The following is a 16,842-nucleotide window of genomic DNA, read 5'->3' as shown; positions in this document are numbered from 1 at the left end:
ATAAATAGAAAATAGTCCAAGCCTTCGATAGTCCAACTTGTCACAAAGACAAGTGGTCTTGATATTGTGACAAAGTAACCATACCTTATCACTCATGTAGAATAGTAGTTATTCCTTTCAATAGACATCTGCATTGATCATTTGTTGTTCTTAAGCTTCTTTTAACTACACCTTGATTGTTGCATGTAGCTTTGACAAATGTTTTATCAAATCTTTTGCAGAGGCTTATCAGCTTTTGAAAAATCACAAGTATCAAGTCGTCGATGATAACCATAATTGGCAAAGAAAGATGTTTGTTTTGTAGAAGAATGTATTATGTTATTATAAGAAAATTCTACCAATGGCAAAAGAGTTATTCAATCAACTTGTTGATAGTTAATGGTACATCTTAAATACTGCTCCAAAACTTGATTAACATGCTCTATTTGTCCATCAGTTTGAGGATGGATGTCAAAGATAGTTTTATATCTACTTTTAGAATCTTAAAAAGAGTCTGTCAAAATCTTGATACAAACTGAGTTTCCCTATCTGATATAATATCCTTGGATAATCCATCATAGCAATAGATATTGTCAAGAAAGAGCTTAGCTGTTTTTTCACATGTGATAGATTTTGTATATGGTATATAATAAGTCATTTTAGTAAAACAATCTACTATCACAAATAAGAACCTGAGATTGGAAGATTCATGATGAAAACCATAGAAACAGAAGACTATGGTTGTTTTAGAATAGGGAATGCCTGAAAAAGTTTATAAGGTCAAAAACGAGGAGTTTTTGATCTTGAGCAAATATGACAAGATTGTACAAAATCTTTGATTGCCTTTCACATTTGGAGCCACCAAAAATCCCTGGATATTAGTTCCAAAGTTTTATTATACCCAAAAATATCCTGTTGTTGGAAAGTCATGACAAGCTTGAAGAACATGTAATTGAACTTCACCTTCTAGAACATATAGGCATCCCTTGAAATATACAAGATTGTTCTTGAATTCAAACTTGAAAGTAACATAAGACTAGAAGGATTTTTCTTAATATCATGAATAAGAGGATCAAAAGACATACTTGACTGAACTTGCTTAATAAAAGTTGAATCAACAGTTAGTGTTGATTTTATTGCTCAAAGATGAAGATGTTCTAGCTTGAAGATAATTATCCATTGTTGATCAAAAGCAGCATCTCCTTCCTTTGGTGCAAGGTAAGATCGTCTAGAGAGTACATCTGAAAAACCTTGTTGTTTCTCTAATCGATAAGTGATCTTGAATTTGAATCTTGATAAAGATATACTCCAATACTCTTGGCAACGATTCAAAATACATACTGACATAAAATATTCAAGGTTCTTGTGATTCGTATACATAGTGATTGGAGTAGGAGTACCTTCTAAATAATGGCACTATTCTTAAAACGAATCTACAATTGCAAAAAGTTCTTTGTCGTGGATCTCATAGTTGATCTCGGTTGTTGAAAATTTTTTGAAATGAAAAGCTATTAGGTGAAGTTTATAATCTGTTTCCATTTGAGAAAATATGGTACTCAAAGCAAAGTTTGATACGTTTGTTTCTATAAAAAGTAGCTTAGAAAAATAGACACAATACAAGATTGGTAGAGAAACAAAGACTATCTTTAAAGCTTCAAATGCTACTTCTACTTCTTGATTCTATTGAAGTTTGTCTTTACAAGTCAAATGTGTAAGTGGAGTTGCAACTTGAGAGAAGTCTTTGATAAAGATTCGATAGTAGTTGGTAAATCCCAAAAAGCATTGGACATTTCTTACCATTTTTGAAATCTTACAATCCATAATAGCTTGAACTTTCTTAGGATCTATCATGAGTCTATCATTTGAAATGATGTATCCTAAGAAGTCAACTTGAGTAGTGTGAAATATACACTTTTCTATCTTGACATAGAGTCATGCATCTCTTAATTTTTGTAATACGCGACAAACATGAAATTCATGTTCTTTTATGTTCTTAGAAGAGATTAAGATGTCATCTACATAACAAACAACAAAATCATCTAAAAACTTCCAAAAGAAATCATTCATTAGATGTTAGAATGCTACAGGTGCATTTTTAAGTCTAAAAGGTATGACGTTGATTTCAAAATATCCATGCTTTGTTTGAAATGCAATCTTCCATTCATCTCCTTTTTTGATGTGTATCAGATTGTATGCTCCTCATAGATCTATTTTTGTATAGATCTTAGCTTGATTCAACTGATCAAGGAGTCTAGATATCAAAAGTAGCGGGTACCTATTTTGGATGGTGATTTTGTTGAGGCCTCAATAATCGACATACATCTGCAATGATCCATCTTTTTTCTTCACAAATAAAATTGAAGCTCTTACTAGAGATTTGAAATGGCGTATGAAGTTCTTGATCTGATTCTCTTCAATATATTCCTTGAGTTTAGCTAATTCATTTTCTAATAAATTATAGATTGGTCCAAATGGTGGTTGTGTTCCTTCTTGAAGGTCAATTGAACACTCAAAGGAATAATGTTCTAGAAGAGTATCCACATTCTTCTTTTCAAATACATCTTAAAAATCTTAATATTGGCTTGGAATGCCACTTGAAGTCTTTCCACCAATAGAAACAGGTGCGACATAAATGTCACAAGGTAATTCTTCTTTTGCAACATGCAAAAAAGCTCTTACACCTAAAAATATAGGTTTAATTGTACTAGATTTATGACTTTCTACTTGATTAACTATACTCTTAGTTATACTTTCAGAAAAGTGAAGACTACGAGAAGTCCAATCTATTTTAGGATTATATTTTCTAGCCATGATAAACCTAAAATGACTAGATTAGAGAAAGATCTAATGATATTGAATATTATAAGGTACTATGACCATTAGTTACTACTTCTATAGGAAGGGTTTCATGAATAATATCTCCTAAAGACAACGGACGACCATCTATGACTTCTACATGAACAAGTTTAATTTTCTTCACTAATAGTATGCTATATCTTTTAGCAAATTCTTCATCTAAGAAACATGCTGAGGCTTCTGAATCTAACAAGGCAGAGGCTTTGTCATGTTTATGTCCTAAAATAATATTTATTATAAAACAAGAAGAGGTTTTTGAAGAGAGAATAGAACCTTCACTAAGTATTATATAAGGTTCGAGCCGCACGATCCCTATTATAGCTGGAAAAACTCGTTTTCAAACATACTATCTTTTTTAATAGCCGTACTCTTCATTTTATGGTTATTTCGCTTCTTTAGACAATATTGAGCAGTGTGCTTAGATTTTCCATAATATAAGTACAATCCTTCCTAACGATGATGAGTCTTTTTTTACTCAGTAAGAAATTTAAAATGTACTACATCAATTTGCATATCCTCTACTTCTGAATGTATGTATTGAAGACATGTTGGTATTGCCATTAAATTATAGTAACATTGAGGTTCATTTGTATGGTTCTGAGATCAAAATTCAAAAAGATGATTGTTGCACTTCACAACAAAGTCAATTGCTTGACTCAATGTTTGAGGATCAGGTAAGTTGAGCATTAATTTTTTTACCTCATATTATAATCCATAGAGAAATTGGCTAACAAGTGCAGCATTATCCTACTTGATATCAGTTGCAAGTTGTCAAAACTGTGAAGCATACAACATTACTGATCGATTACCTTGTCATAAAATATAGATCTTATTGATTACAATATGAATTGCATTATTTTCTTTATACATGGATCAAAACTCCGCCAAAAAAGCCTCTAGATTATCCAATATTGAATCTCGTCATTTAAAAAAAGATGAAAACCATAATATTGCTGAGCTTGAAAGAAGCATACCAATGAATCTAACTTGCAATCTTAGAGTTGGATAACTTTGGAGTTGAAGTTCAATCACAAATTATACTTGATTGATAAATCCTCTAAATTTTGATCTCGTGCCATCAAACTTCTCGAATAGAGTAATTCTTAGTTCTCTAACACTAGAAAGATATTCCGCCATAGGAGAAGGAACATGATTTGATGTAGATGTTGAAGCAGCTCCAATCATTTCTATATCTTCACTTCCTACCAATCTTCTTGCTCATTGTGGTGGTAAATTAAGTTGATGCATCGTAAGTATTAACTCCCTCAATTACTCTTGCATTTGTGCCATTGCACTTTTCATTTCAGCAAGTTCTGCCATAATAATACTTAGAAAAAAAAAGATATTTAATATTGCTCAAGACAAATAGAAGATAGGACTTGAGAATTAAGAAAATACTAAGAATAATATTAGTTTAGAAGAAGGTAATCCACAACTTCTAATATGCTTATGTCTTATGAAAAGAAAGAGGTAATCTACTCTTAATAAAGATTAGACAAAGCTCTTATATTATAAGTACACTCTTGTCAATCTGTCAAGGATAAGAACTTGATAAAAATAAATAAGTAAGTGAAACTTTTTTCAAAGAAAGATGACAAAATAGAAATAACTAAATATGTATATTAAGAAAGAAATTCAAATGGCTATTGCCAAGAAATAAGAAAATTAGAGACCCTTGAAACTAGACTAGAAGTAAGAAAGGAGTTGACAAGAGTGAAGAAGGCTTTACTCTTGCCTCTATATATACTATCTACTTAGGAGCTACATAGTGAGATTTTATAGGACCTCCAAAAATGAGTTGACTTTGTACAACACGTATCTTAACTTACAAGGTAAGTTTTCTATGTAGGTGCCACATAGTTAGCTTGTTTCACAAGCTACCAACATGTGTGGTATGAGGTTAACTTGTTGACAAAGTTTCTAACCTACCAATCAAGTATAAACACATGTAAAATCAAAGTAGCATCTATGAAGCTTCTAGGAAGCTTTTATAGAAGATATTATGAAATTAATTTACTTTTATCTATTTCTATCTATTCAGATCACTTAGGTAATAATTATAATAAGTATATGTCCGTAACAATGATCTATGATTATAAATATAGAATCATATGAACTTGAATTTGAAAGATTTGTAATAAAATCTATAAAAATAGAAGACCATGGTTGTTTGGATATAGGCAATAGTTGGAGAAGTCCATAGGATCGATGACCAGGAGTTTTTGATCTTAAATAAATGTGACATGATTGGACAAAGTCTTTTACTATCTTCCACATTTGCGGCTACCAAAAATATCTAGATGTAAGCTCTAAAATCTTATTGTATCTAAAATGTCATGTTGTTTGAAAGACAAATCGTGCTTAAAAAATACGTAAACGTACTTCTTTTTCTGGAACATATAGACGTCTTTTGAAATAGAATGGGTTCTTCATGAACTTAAACTTCGAAACACCATGAGACTTAGATGAAAGATTCTTGATATCATGAACAAGAGAATCAAATGACATACTTGATTGAATTTGTTTGATAATGGTGAAATCAACAGTCACTGTTGATTTTATTACTTGAAAATGAAAATGCTTTGGCTTCAAGAGGATTATTTTTTGTTCATTTAAATATATGTTCCTTCTTTTGCTACAAGATAAGAACATCTAGAATGAGCATCTGATTAACCTTGTTGTTTTTCAAGTCAATATAAGATCTTGAAATCAAATCTTCATAATGACATGTTTCAACAGGCTTAGCGATAATTTAAAATACATGTCATCATGAAATACTTGAGGTTCTTGTAATCTATATATACTGTGACTGAATTTGAAGCACCTTCTAGATAATGACGCCATTCTCGAAATGAATCCACAATTGCAAGAAATTATTTGTCATGGATTTCATAATTAATCTCAATTGCTGAAAATTTCTTGGAATAGAAAGCTACTAGATGAAGTTTGTCATTTTTTTCCATTTGTGACAATACTACACTCAAAGCAAAGTTTAATGCATCTGTTTCCATAAAAAATACTTTGGTAAAGTTGACATGATATAAAGTTGGTATAGAAGTCAATTCTTTCTTTAAAGCAACAAACAATGTTTTAGTTTCTTTATTCTACTTAAGTTTGTTTTTACAAGTCAAACATATAAGTAGAGCTATAACTTGAAAAAAGTTCTTGAAAAAGATTTGGTAATAATTGGCAAAGTCTAAAAAGCATTGCACATCTCTAATTGTTCTTAAGATCTTCCATTGTATGATAATTTGGACCTTCTTTGGATCTATCATAAGGCCTTCATTTAAAATGATATATCCCAAAAATTCAACTTGAGTAGTGTTGAATACACACTTTTCTATCTTTATATATGATCTTGTACCTCTTAATTTTTGTAATACACAATGAACATGAACTTTATTTTCTTTGATGTTTTTAAAATAGATTAAAATGTCGTCCAAATAACAGACAACAAAATCATCAAGATACTTATGAAAGACATCATTCATTAGATGTTGAAAAGTACCTAGTACATTCATGAGTCCAAAAGGCATGACATTATATTCAAAATGTCCATACATAGTTTGAAAAGTAGTCTTCCATTCATCTCCTTCTTTGATGCAGATTAAGTTATATGTTCTTCATAGATCTATTTTTGTATAAATTTTTATTTGACTTAATTGATCAAGAAGTCTTGAAATCAAAAGTGGATGATATCTATTCTTGATGGTAATCTTGTTGAATTATCGATAATCTACACACATCTACAAAGATCCATCTTTTTTCTTCACAAATAAGATAGGAGCATCAACTCAAGATTTAAAATGACATATAAAGTTTTTAGCCAAGTTCTCATCAATGTACTCTATGAATGTAGCTAACTCATTTTAAGATAGGCTATAGATTGGTCCAAATAGTGGTTGAGTTCTTTCTTGAAGATTGATGGTAAAATCATAAGAACAATGCTTCGAAAGAATATCTACATTCTTTTTTTCAAATACATCCTGGAAATTTTGATGCAAGCTAGGAATACTACTTGATATCTTCTTGCCATCAGCAATGAGTATAGCATATATAGCAAAAGATGGCCCTTCATTTGTCACATGCATGAAAACTCTCGCACCTACCATTAAGAGTTTGGATATACTAGACTTATGAATTTTTACTTGCCTAGCTGGACCTTAGGCTAAACTATAGAAGAAATCAAGATTGTAAGAAATCTAGTCTATCTGAGGGTTGTATCTTTTTAATCACAATAATTCTAAAATAATTGGATTAAAATGAGATTTAATCATATTAAATATAATTAAATTATTGTGACCACTAGATATTACTTCTACAGAAATAGTTTCATGTATAATATTTTCAGAAGAAAATGAATATCTATCTATTACTTCTACATGCACTACTTTGATTTTCTTAACTAAAGATATATCTTTGACAAAGTCTTCATCTATAAAAACAAGTTGAATCTCTTGAATCCATCAAGGCTAAGACTTTGTGATTTTTTGGTCCTAAACAAACTTCTATTATAAAACAAGGTGAAAGATTGGATGAGAGAATAAGACTTTTATTTGAAGTTGCACATGATTCTAGCCACACAGTCTTTATTGTAGCTGGAACAACTCATTTTCTAACACATTGTCTTTTTTAGCAATTGTACTTCTCATTTTGTAATTGTATCATTTCTTTGGATAATATTGAGCAGTATATTTAGCTTCTCCAAAATATAAGCATAATCCCTCTTGACATTGTCGACTCTTTTCCTGCTTTGTAAAGAATTTAAAATATATCGTATCAATTTGCATTGGTTTTAGCCTTAATAAATAAGTTTTTAAAAACTTAGGAGCTGCCGTCATTATTTGATTTGTTCCTCTCCAATCATATCTTTGTTCTTAACGTCTTTCAAATAATTGATTGTCACATGGAATAATTTGAGCAATAAATTGTTTCAAAGATTCTATCTTTGGTATTACCAAAGATAAGTCTTTGACATTATCCTTCAACCTATATTGAAATTGATTGATAAGGGTTGTATCATTCTAGTCCATTTCGCAAGCAAGGTTTTAGAATTCAGGAGTATATATGGTAGTTGGTTATAATCCTTGCCGTAAAGATAAGAGCTTGGTCTCTATTATTCTTTTTCAATTATTTTTTCCAAATGTGGCTATAAACACTTCTAAGAATGAATTCAAATAATAAAGGAGTCACAAATCTTTTTTCATTTAAGGTACAAACCAAAAAAGAGTACTTCTTGATAGAAGTGTGCTTATGAATCCGACTTGAGTAAATCTATTGAGGTATTGGAAAGGATGCAACCTTAAATAGAACTTCACTTATTGCAAAAATCTTTGAAATTTTGATCTTATTCCATCAAAATTTTCAAGCATACTAATCCTTATCCATGTCATACTTATAGAAGTAAAACTCCTTAGATTTAGTTGTGAGATTGATCTACTTACTTCTTTTAACTGCACAATTTCTTGTTGCAAATTCTGAACTTCCATAGGCACATGCATAATACCTCCATGTTTCAAGTTGGAAATACATGAGATTTTCACTTTTAGAGTGTTGAAAAGCTTATGAAGATTTGCAATAGTTATAAATCTATTCTCACTTCCGCTTAGAATAGCATCCATAATTTTTCCTTCTATAGACAATTCAAACAAATTCAAAAAGTTAAATTAGAGGAGGGTAATCCGCAACCTCTAATAAAAAAAATTCCACAAAGAAGGATAATTTTCTCTCTTTAAGGAAAAGATCAATGTTAGAAAATAAGATTTTTTGTTTAAAGATGGATAGTCTGTAACCTTCAAAATACAATAATCCAAGTGAGATAATCCACTCACTTCTAAACCAAGATAGAAATAGTATATTAGCACTAATGTCAAACTGTCAAGGACATGAATCTCAAAGAAAGAAAATCCTCAATACATTCTTCTGTCACTAAAAAGAACTAGAAAGTCACTCAAAGATGATAAAATATTGAACTAGAATGGCTATTGCCAAAAATAAGAAGACTAGAAAGTCTTGAAACAAGACTAAAGACTAGAAAGACGTTAATAAGAGTGAAGATGGCTTCATTCTTGCCTCTATATATACTCTCTAACTAGGAGTTACGTGGCAATATTCTATAGGACCTCCAAAATGTATTGACTTTGTTAGCCACATATCTTATCTTATAAGACAAGTTGCTTATATATGCGCCACATAGTTAGCTTGTTCCACAAGCTACTACACGGAGTTAACTTGTTCTACAAGCTATCAACATGTGGTTAATTTGTTGGCCAAGTTTCTATCCTATAAACACATCTAAAGACAAAACCGTGTCTATAAAGCTTCTAGGAAGCTTCTTTAAAAGACTTTTTAAAATTAATCTATGTTTACCTACTTCTATCTAATTATATAAATAACTATTGGAATAAATATATATTTCTGTAACATAAGGCATCTAACATGTGTTTAACTTGCAAGACAAGCTTCTTATAGCTGTACTATATGTCCAAATTGTACTACAAGTAGCCAATATGTGCAATACATAGCCAACTTATTGGCCAAGTTTTCAAACTACCAATCATCTATAAATATGAATAAAAGCAAAGCCACATCTATAAAGCTTCTAAGAAGCTTATCCAAAAGATATTATCAAATTTATCAATTTTTATTTATTTCTACCTACTCATATCATTTAAATAATTATTAGAGTAAACATGCATGATTGTAATATTATCATCTCCTCCTTTTTATAAGAACAAGTTCCATAAGCGGCAATGATCACATGTTGAGAAAGTCCAAGATACAACAAATTATATTTGGCACATACTCTCATCTTGGTTTCTTTTGAAGGTGGTTTATACATCTTTTCAACCATCAATAGTGTCCCATAGCAGGGTGAAAAGACTATCTTGATATTTAATCATTATTGAGGCTTTCATAAACTCCTTCAAACAAAATAATTTGGAATATCATTAGGAATAGTTCATATCTTGAATAGTATCACCAAACATTGGAAGTCTCTTCTAATGTTATAATACTAAATGCATTATATCTCACCATCTATTTGAAGAATATATCATTTTTGAGAGTCTTCATCTCTATTAAATTATTTCAAAGGCTGTAACAATTGTAATATTCTTATTTATTTTAGAATTATAATTCTAATCGCTTAATTGAAAAAAAATTAAAAATTAAAAATTAATATATGATGATAAGGTCAAATTTTATTTTAAAATATTAAAGTTTTTTTGTAAGTATTAATATAATTATATATAAAATTATAAAAATTAAAAATTAAAATATATATATATATATATATATATATAATTTTATATTTGATTTATTACTTTGAAAATATGATAGCAATATTAAGTATTACTTTATAGTGTATTACATTTAATATCTCTCTATTATAGAAATGTCAAATAAAATTTACAATAATTTGTTTTAAAGATTAATGTCATTTATATGAAGATATTCAACATATAATAATAAAATATAGAAATTAAAAGAATTTAGAATATTTTATGGAAACACAAGTTTTAAATTGATAGCAAGTTAGATGAAATCAAATATTATTTTGGTTTGAATTTATAATTGGATTCAACGTAATAGCATAAATAAAAATTAACATTTATTTGGATTTTATGTATTTAAATTAAAACTTATTTACAAATAAATAAATAATAAACAACACACAATATTAATTTATTAGGATTCTTAATATAATTATATGTATTATTTTTATATAATGGATATGTATTTAATTATTTTACTTATCATAATTAGGTTGAAGGTTCAAATTTTATATATTGATGTTTTTTTAAAAAAATTAATTCAACTTTCAAAATCATTAATGATTGTGTATATCTTTAAACTTATATTTCATAAGATTGCATACTTTATCTCTATTTATTTTATCATTTTATATAGAATATTTAGAACATATGTCATATCCTTCTTGGTTTCACAATACCTAAAAATAGAAAATTGAGATGATTTACAATTCTTTTAAGCATGACAACATAAAATATTATTAGTAATGGAAATACACAAGAGCAACATAATAAGGCACTATCAATTCAACACTCTATAGTCACAATCATTATTGCTACTTCATTGTCTTTTACAAACAAAAATCCAAAAGTTTTGTGTTACCTCCACATTGCAGTCAACATTACCCACACTCATGAGGTTTTGAAACATCCAGAAACATGCAGAAATTTCTTTTTGGGTAAGCAGATTCCACTGTCTTGAATGCCAAAGTCTCATCCAATTATCAATGTTATGCGTCTTAAATCTGAGCTTTCTGGGATTGAGATTGACATTAGAACTAACATTAGAACAAGTTGCTGTTCACACTCGTCAAACGTAATATCACCTTTTAATAGAATTGGGTACCACCACAGGTGATCAAAGTGCCACCTTAATTCAGAAAAGATATACATTTATCAATGAGATTATTTGTTTCTGACAAGTTTTTGTATCTACTTACGCAACTACCAAATCATAGGAAGTCTTTCACGTGGTCTTGTAACAGTGTTTTCCAAGATGGATGTCTCAGCTTGCGCAGTGCTTTAGCCTCAATTTGCCGTATTCTTTCCCGAGTTACTTTAAAAATGATGCCTAGATCTTTCAATGTCATCGACTGAGCACCACTTAATCCAAAGCGCAACCTAAGAACCTCCCTCTCCATCGGGTTCAGAGAACGCAGAACGTCCTCAATGTCTTGCTTTAGCACTTGAGTCATGATATCATCCTCCGGTGATCCGACGCCTTTGTCAGCAACCATTTCCTGAATCACACAAGGAAAATGAGACATGCAGAAAAATCAGGAACATTGGTGATAAGTAGAATCACTTGTGTATCTTGAATAGAGCATAAAAGACCAGTGAGATTTTTCACACTTTAGCTTGAAACCTTACCCCTAACGACTGCTCTCCGTCTTTGCCAATGGGTCGATCCATCGAAGTTGGAGGCCTAGCGGACTTTACTATGAACAGCAATTTTTCCACACTCATACCAACCATTGCAGCAACTTCTTCGTCACGTGGCTGACGCCCCAGCTCCTGCGATATCGTCATCTTCGCTTTGTTTATGCGCGATATGACTTCGTAAATATGGACCTGAACAAGCAACAGAAAATCAGATGACATTCTTTACAGTCTAACGAGGAAAATTAACTCGTTCCTCAGACAAGGGTACTTAGTATGTGTATATGTATTGGCCAAAGATAGGCCATTTATGTTTCAAATCGTTCCAAAAGTTTAAAATGTTCAAATCGTGGTTACAGGTTGAACTGATGCAAGAAATTTTCATCTGGTTGAATTTAATCTTCTGACTTGCAACTTTGGGAAGCCTGTTACTTCTTCTAGATGTGCTGTAAAGGTTAGTCCTCATCCAACTCCTCACTCAGTTATAAGCAACATTAGGACGAGCTAGAGCTTACTGGCAAACGAATGATCCTGGACTGATCAGCAATAGCTCGTGTCACAGCCTGCCTAATCCACCAAGTTGCATAAGTACTGAACTTATACCCCATTTCCGGGTCAAATTTTTCGGCTCCCCTTATCAAACCCAAGCTCCCTTCCTGTCTCAGACAATGGGACGAAGTGCGTCAGTTTCAGTACCTTAAAACGTAATACCAGTCTACCCTTTCAACATTCCAAGACGAGCAGAATAATACACGGACAGTCACTTGGAGGCAGATAGATACATTCCGAGGAGTACATTTCTACGGTTCGTGACCAACCTGAATTAAATCTGGGAGGGTCATGCCCCGGCCTTGATAATTTTTGACAATAGAGACAACCAATCGCAGATTCGAATTCACTAGCTTATCCTTTGCAGATCGGCCCTCCTTGACTCGCAATTCAAGTGAAGTCTGATCCAGCGATACGGCCTGACTCCATTCACTCAAGGTTGGCTCCCTTCCTATGTCTCGCTGAAGTTCAGCTCTGATCTTCTCCAGTTTCAGAATATCCTGAATACCAAACGAAGGGCAGCCTCATAACTCTGCATCGACATGAAATGTAGCATCCATCGAAAAGACTCCAAAAATCTCAATCTCAAAATAAGGCAGCAAAATTTCAGTGAGAAACATGGAACCAGAGTCCTCACCTGAATCTTTCTAGATAAAGCAACTTCCTCAGATGCTGAAAGCAACTTAGTTCTTTTGATATCTCGTAAGTATGAACGAATCGGATCAGAAGGAGTTCGCATGATCTGTAATTTCTTCGGCTTTGGCACAGGAGGTGCGGATGCAAGCGCAGATGCAGTCTTCTCCGCCTTTTCCAATGCTCGTTCCCGCTTTCTCATCCTCTCCTTTTTACGCTTCGATTTCACCGCGACATTAAAATCCATTGTTTGAGGCAATCCGTCTGCAGTTTCTGAATTTCGAAATTCTGCAGATCGGGAATAATTTCGAAATGCCCTAATTAGGTGCCGCTGACCATAAAACAGTCATTCTACAGTAAGGCTCATCAATCACCTCTATTCACAAAATTTAAGACAAGATATAACCCAGGCTCGAAAACATTAACAAACATCTCCCATTGAGAGTTTCATGAAGGAAACGGGTCTCTCGCCGGGTGTTTCCACTAATAGAAGAGGCCCAAAGTTGCACTAAAAAATCATCAAACACCATGCCTTGCACAAAATTAAAATTAATACTGATAAACGCAAATATTGATATGGTTCAATTATATACCTGCATCTGCTCTTGGTGATGCTGCACCCTCAGCTTCCCTGTCAAGAGTAGATGCTCCTTCCATTAGCGACTCTAACTTCTGAACATAGCTTGGCTCTGCCTCCGGCATTACATCCTCTGCAGCATAGCCAACCCGAAATGAATGCTCCATATCATTCAACCTGGCCCTCTCTAGACTCAGCTTATCCAACTCCGACGGAGCCTCTTCGTTTTCCACAACCATCGCATCTGCATACGAGGCTGCATCCCTTGCAGCCCTCACAGCTGCCAATGCTAACGCCATGGCTTCATCAGCCGCTGCGCGAGAAACATCATTCTTGCTACCCAGCCAGCTCTTAGTCACTAAAACATTACACACTTTCAAATTTCGATTGCATACCGCCCTCTTCGTAGGGAAGACAGACAGTGACACGAGTGAGACAGACCTAAGCCACGCTGATGATAGCTTAACCCTGCAAAAACAGCATTCCAGCGAGAAAAAAACATAAAAAACACAAACCATCAAAGAAACGTCCCGCATTAACCATCCACCGACCCACCAAATCTTAAACCCAAACCAAAACCCTACCGAAAGAAACTCTTCCAACCCTCACGAACCAACATTTCACCTTTATGTTACAACGAATTCAGTTCAAGAAACACCAAACCCAACACCCAGTAACAGAAATCGCACCGCCCAGACGCAATCCTCCGCTGGGTTGCCCTCGTCGACCCTCCTGCACCCTCCACCCAGCCATCCTTCCTCCCGCTACACGACGCAGGGTTACAGTCCTGCCCTCTCAGTGCCACCGTCACCACTCCTCTGCCGTCCGAGGGTAGCTGCACGCCCCAAGCCGACGACGCCGTCATCGTCACCAAATCCAAAACAACTCGTCCTTCTCCCCCTCCTACTCCTCCAAAACTACACTCACCACCATCAATCCAACCCCTAGCGGCCTGCGACCTGGATATCCTCCCACGGGAGCTCTCACTGCGGCAAGTGGAAACAAAACCATGGCTCGCGCAAGAGAGAAGCTCCTGGGTGAGTTGCAAAATGTGGGTTCGCAGTCGATAGAGAAGGAAAGGCAGGCAAATTGCGGTGGTGAAAGTGCAGCTTCAGCAGCATCATCTGCTAACAAGAGTTGTCATCGGCGGAATCCTACAAGAGTCGGCGGGCTCCGAATGCGCCCACGTCGAGTGTGTTATCGTTACAGTCTTCAAATGAAGAAGATTGTCACGCGCTGAGTGGACTTCGACGATGATTTGGTGCGAAAGGGATCGAATTGCGGCGATGGGCTGCAAGATGATGTGAGCGGCTCCACCGACGCTGCCCTCCAGGGTGCCCAAAACCCTCGGGCAGTCCATCGGCCTGATAACCGCGGGCAGGGATACTGCGAATCTGGGAAGCGTGGAGCACGAATATCTTCAAAGTGATGTCTCGGATGGGAACAAGTGTGACGCTGGGGACGTCTAGATGCGGGCAGAAAGGGGGAAAACTTTTCTTGGTTTCTTTATGAGATACTTTTTCCACTTTATCTTTTCAATCATTCTTTTTATTCCTATTCAGAGCAGTATTGCTCAGTTCCATTTAGTTTTTGTACTGACGTTCTTAACTTCTGAGATATTTTTTGAGATATTATGAGTGCTCGTATATAATTGTATTAAATTCAATCAAAGATTTAATTCTTTCCAATATTAATCTGATGCAGTTCTAAAGTTTGCATGTTTTATACCTCGACTCAAAAAAAGAAACAGAAACTCAATTAAGAGACCATTAGAAACTGAAGTTTTACTACCACAATTACAAAAGTTTTCTTCACACCTTTAGAGCTTTAATTGTATTACATTCAGTTTAATCTCTTTTAATTTGTTACTCTACATATTCAGATTCCGTACATGCATTTTTTAGAGGCTTGATTCTGACCAAATAAGTTGATACTAAACTCTATTTATCTACGTACAAGTGAAATGGACTTTTACACCTTCTTCAACTTCATGTAGAGTCAAATCACTACGAACAGGGTATTATAGGAACTTAGACATCTAAACCTTGATTGAGCAACACGAGGGTCAGAAAACCACCAAACAGTACATAACATGCACTGCACATTATTATTTTTGTTCAGTAGCAATAAACTTGCATATTTGGTGCAAACCTTCACAATAATCACAACTGCTCATGCATTTTTAGTTTTATACTTACACATACACATAAATATATATATATATATATATATATGTGTGTGTGTGTGTGTGTGTGTGTAAGTGTGTGTGTGCACGTGAACATGATTTTATCACTGCTGTTGATAAGAACATTGAGCAACTCATAACCATTTCAGCATACACATGAAGCAGTGAAGGGAAAGAAAAGAAAAGAGCCACGCCAATCCTCACCGTTCCAAACCAAGAGGCTATGAGAAGTGCTTTCCAAGTGTCATCGTTCACACGAATGGCTCATCTCCGACACACAAAGCTCCACGGAAACAAACCACAACAATCAACGACATGCTACAGAAGCTACATGAAATGAACGGAAACACGTTACAGTGCAAGCACCCAGCAGGCTCCAACCGCAGTTCTCACCCTCCCACAAGTTGATGAGCGAGACTCAAGATCTCGAGTCAATCCGCAATAGACGTCGACATAATGTTGCAAGGGTACATTCACGAAGTCCACAAGACTAGTAACCCTTTACTGCCACTAAAAAACCAGATCTGGTTTTCTTACATCGATTTCTAGACCTGGAACCAGAGGTGCCGTGATCTGATCGTAGGTCGATCTCAAGGTGGGTTTGGTACGATCAGCGTGGAGGTCAACGCCGTTCGTGTGAGGTCTCTTCTGAGAACGAGATCGGTCTCCTGCGGTACTGCCCATCAACGGCAACTTGATTTGTCTGCTGGGCAACTTTGCACCCGATTGGGTCCGTATTGCACCACGTCGACATGCCGCTAGATGAGTGCGGCGTGCGTGGCTCAAGACCGTTGAGCGGCTTCATTGGTTCGAACTTGTGCATTATGTAGGTTCGACAATCTATAGATAAGGTTATGAGCAGCAGAGGCTTTCCTGTAGTTATCCTTTTCTAGTTCAAATTAGAGACAACTTAAATGACAAAAAAGAACGAGGTGAGTATTTCATCTTCAATTAACTGGTGAATCACAATTCCATGCTCGGTGGAATGTCAACGCCATCTCTGTTTATTTATGGTGCCCTAATTGGTCCATATCACTTTCTCTGCAAATTTTTCTCCCTATTTTTTGCCCCCTGCTGATTTAGAGTGTTCAATCACACCAGTTTTTTAATATTGTGCCACTATGATTTTTGTAAAACACACCACTTGCTCG

At 34.3% G+C, this 16,842-nt stretch overlaps 1 protein-coding gene across 2 annotated transcripts; it reads right to left on the bottom strand.

Moving 5' to 3' along the window:
- Positions 1–11,195: 11,195 nt before the first annotated feature.
- LOC112274899 (uncharacterized) lies at positions 11,196–14,765 on the bottom strand. Of its 2 annotated transcripts, XM_090254777.1 has the most exons (8): positions 14,196–14,506; positions 13,948–13,974; positions 13,523–13,639; positions 12,934–13,217; positions 12,566–12,796; positions 12,263–12,403; positions 11,739–11,939; positions 11,196–11,608 (listed from the first exon to the last, which is right to left on the bottom strand). In XM_090254777.1, exons 1-8 carry the CDS (start codon positions 14,257–14,259, stop codon positions 11,321–11,323), a joined length of 1,353 nt encoding a protein of 450 aa, XP_090110903.1. In that variant the 5' UTR covers positions 14,260–14,506; the 3' UTR covers positions 11,196–11,320. The 2 variants fall into 2 exon arrangements, with proteins under 2 accessions (XP_090110903.1, XP_024360553.1); XM_024504785.3 differs by having other exon boundaries at positions 13,523–13,974; positions 14,196–14,765.
- Between the last annotated feature and the right edge of the window lie 2,077 nt (positions 14,766–16,842).

Source organism: Physcomitrium patens, chromosome 1 (assembly GCF_059467195.1).
Source record: "Physcomitrium patens ecotype Gransden chromosome 1, ASM5946719v1, whole genome shotgun sequence".
NCBI lineage: Eukaryota > Viridiplantae > Streptophyta > Bryopsida > Funariales > Funariaceae > Physcomitrium > Physcomitrium patens.
Note: the sequence above shows the minus strand (reverse complement) of the source record. Positions and strands in the feature narration are given on the sequence as shown.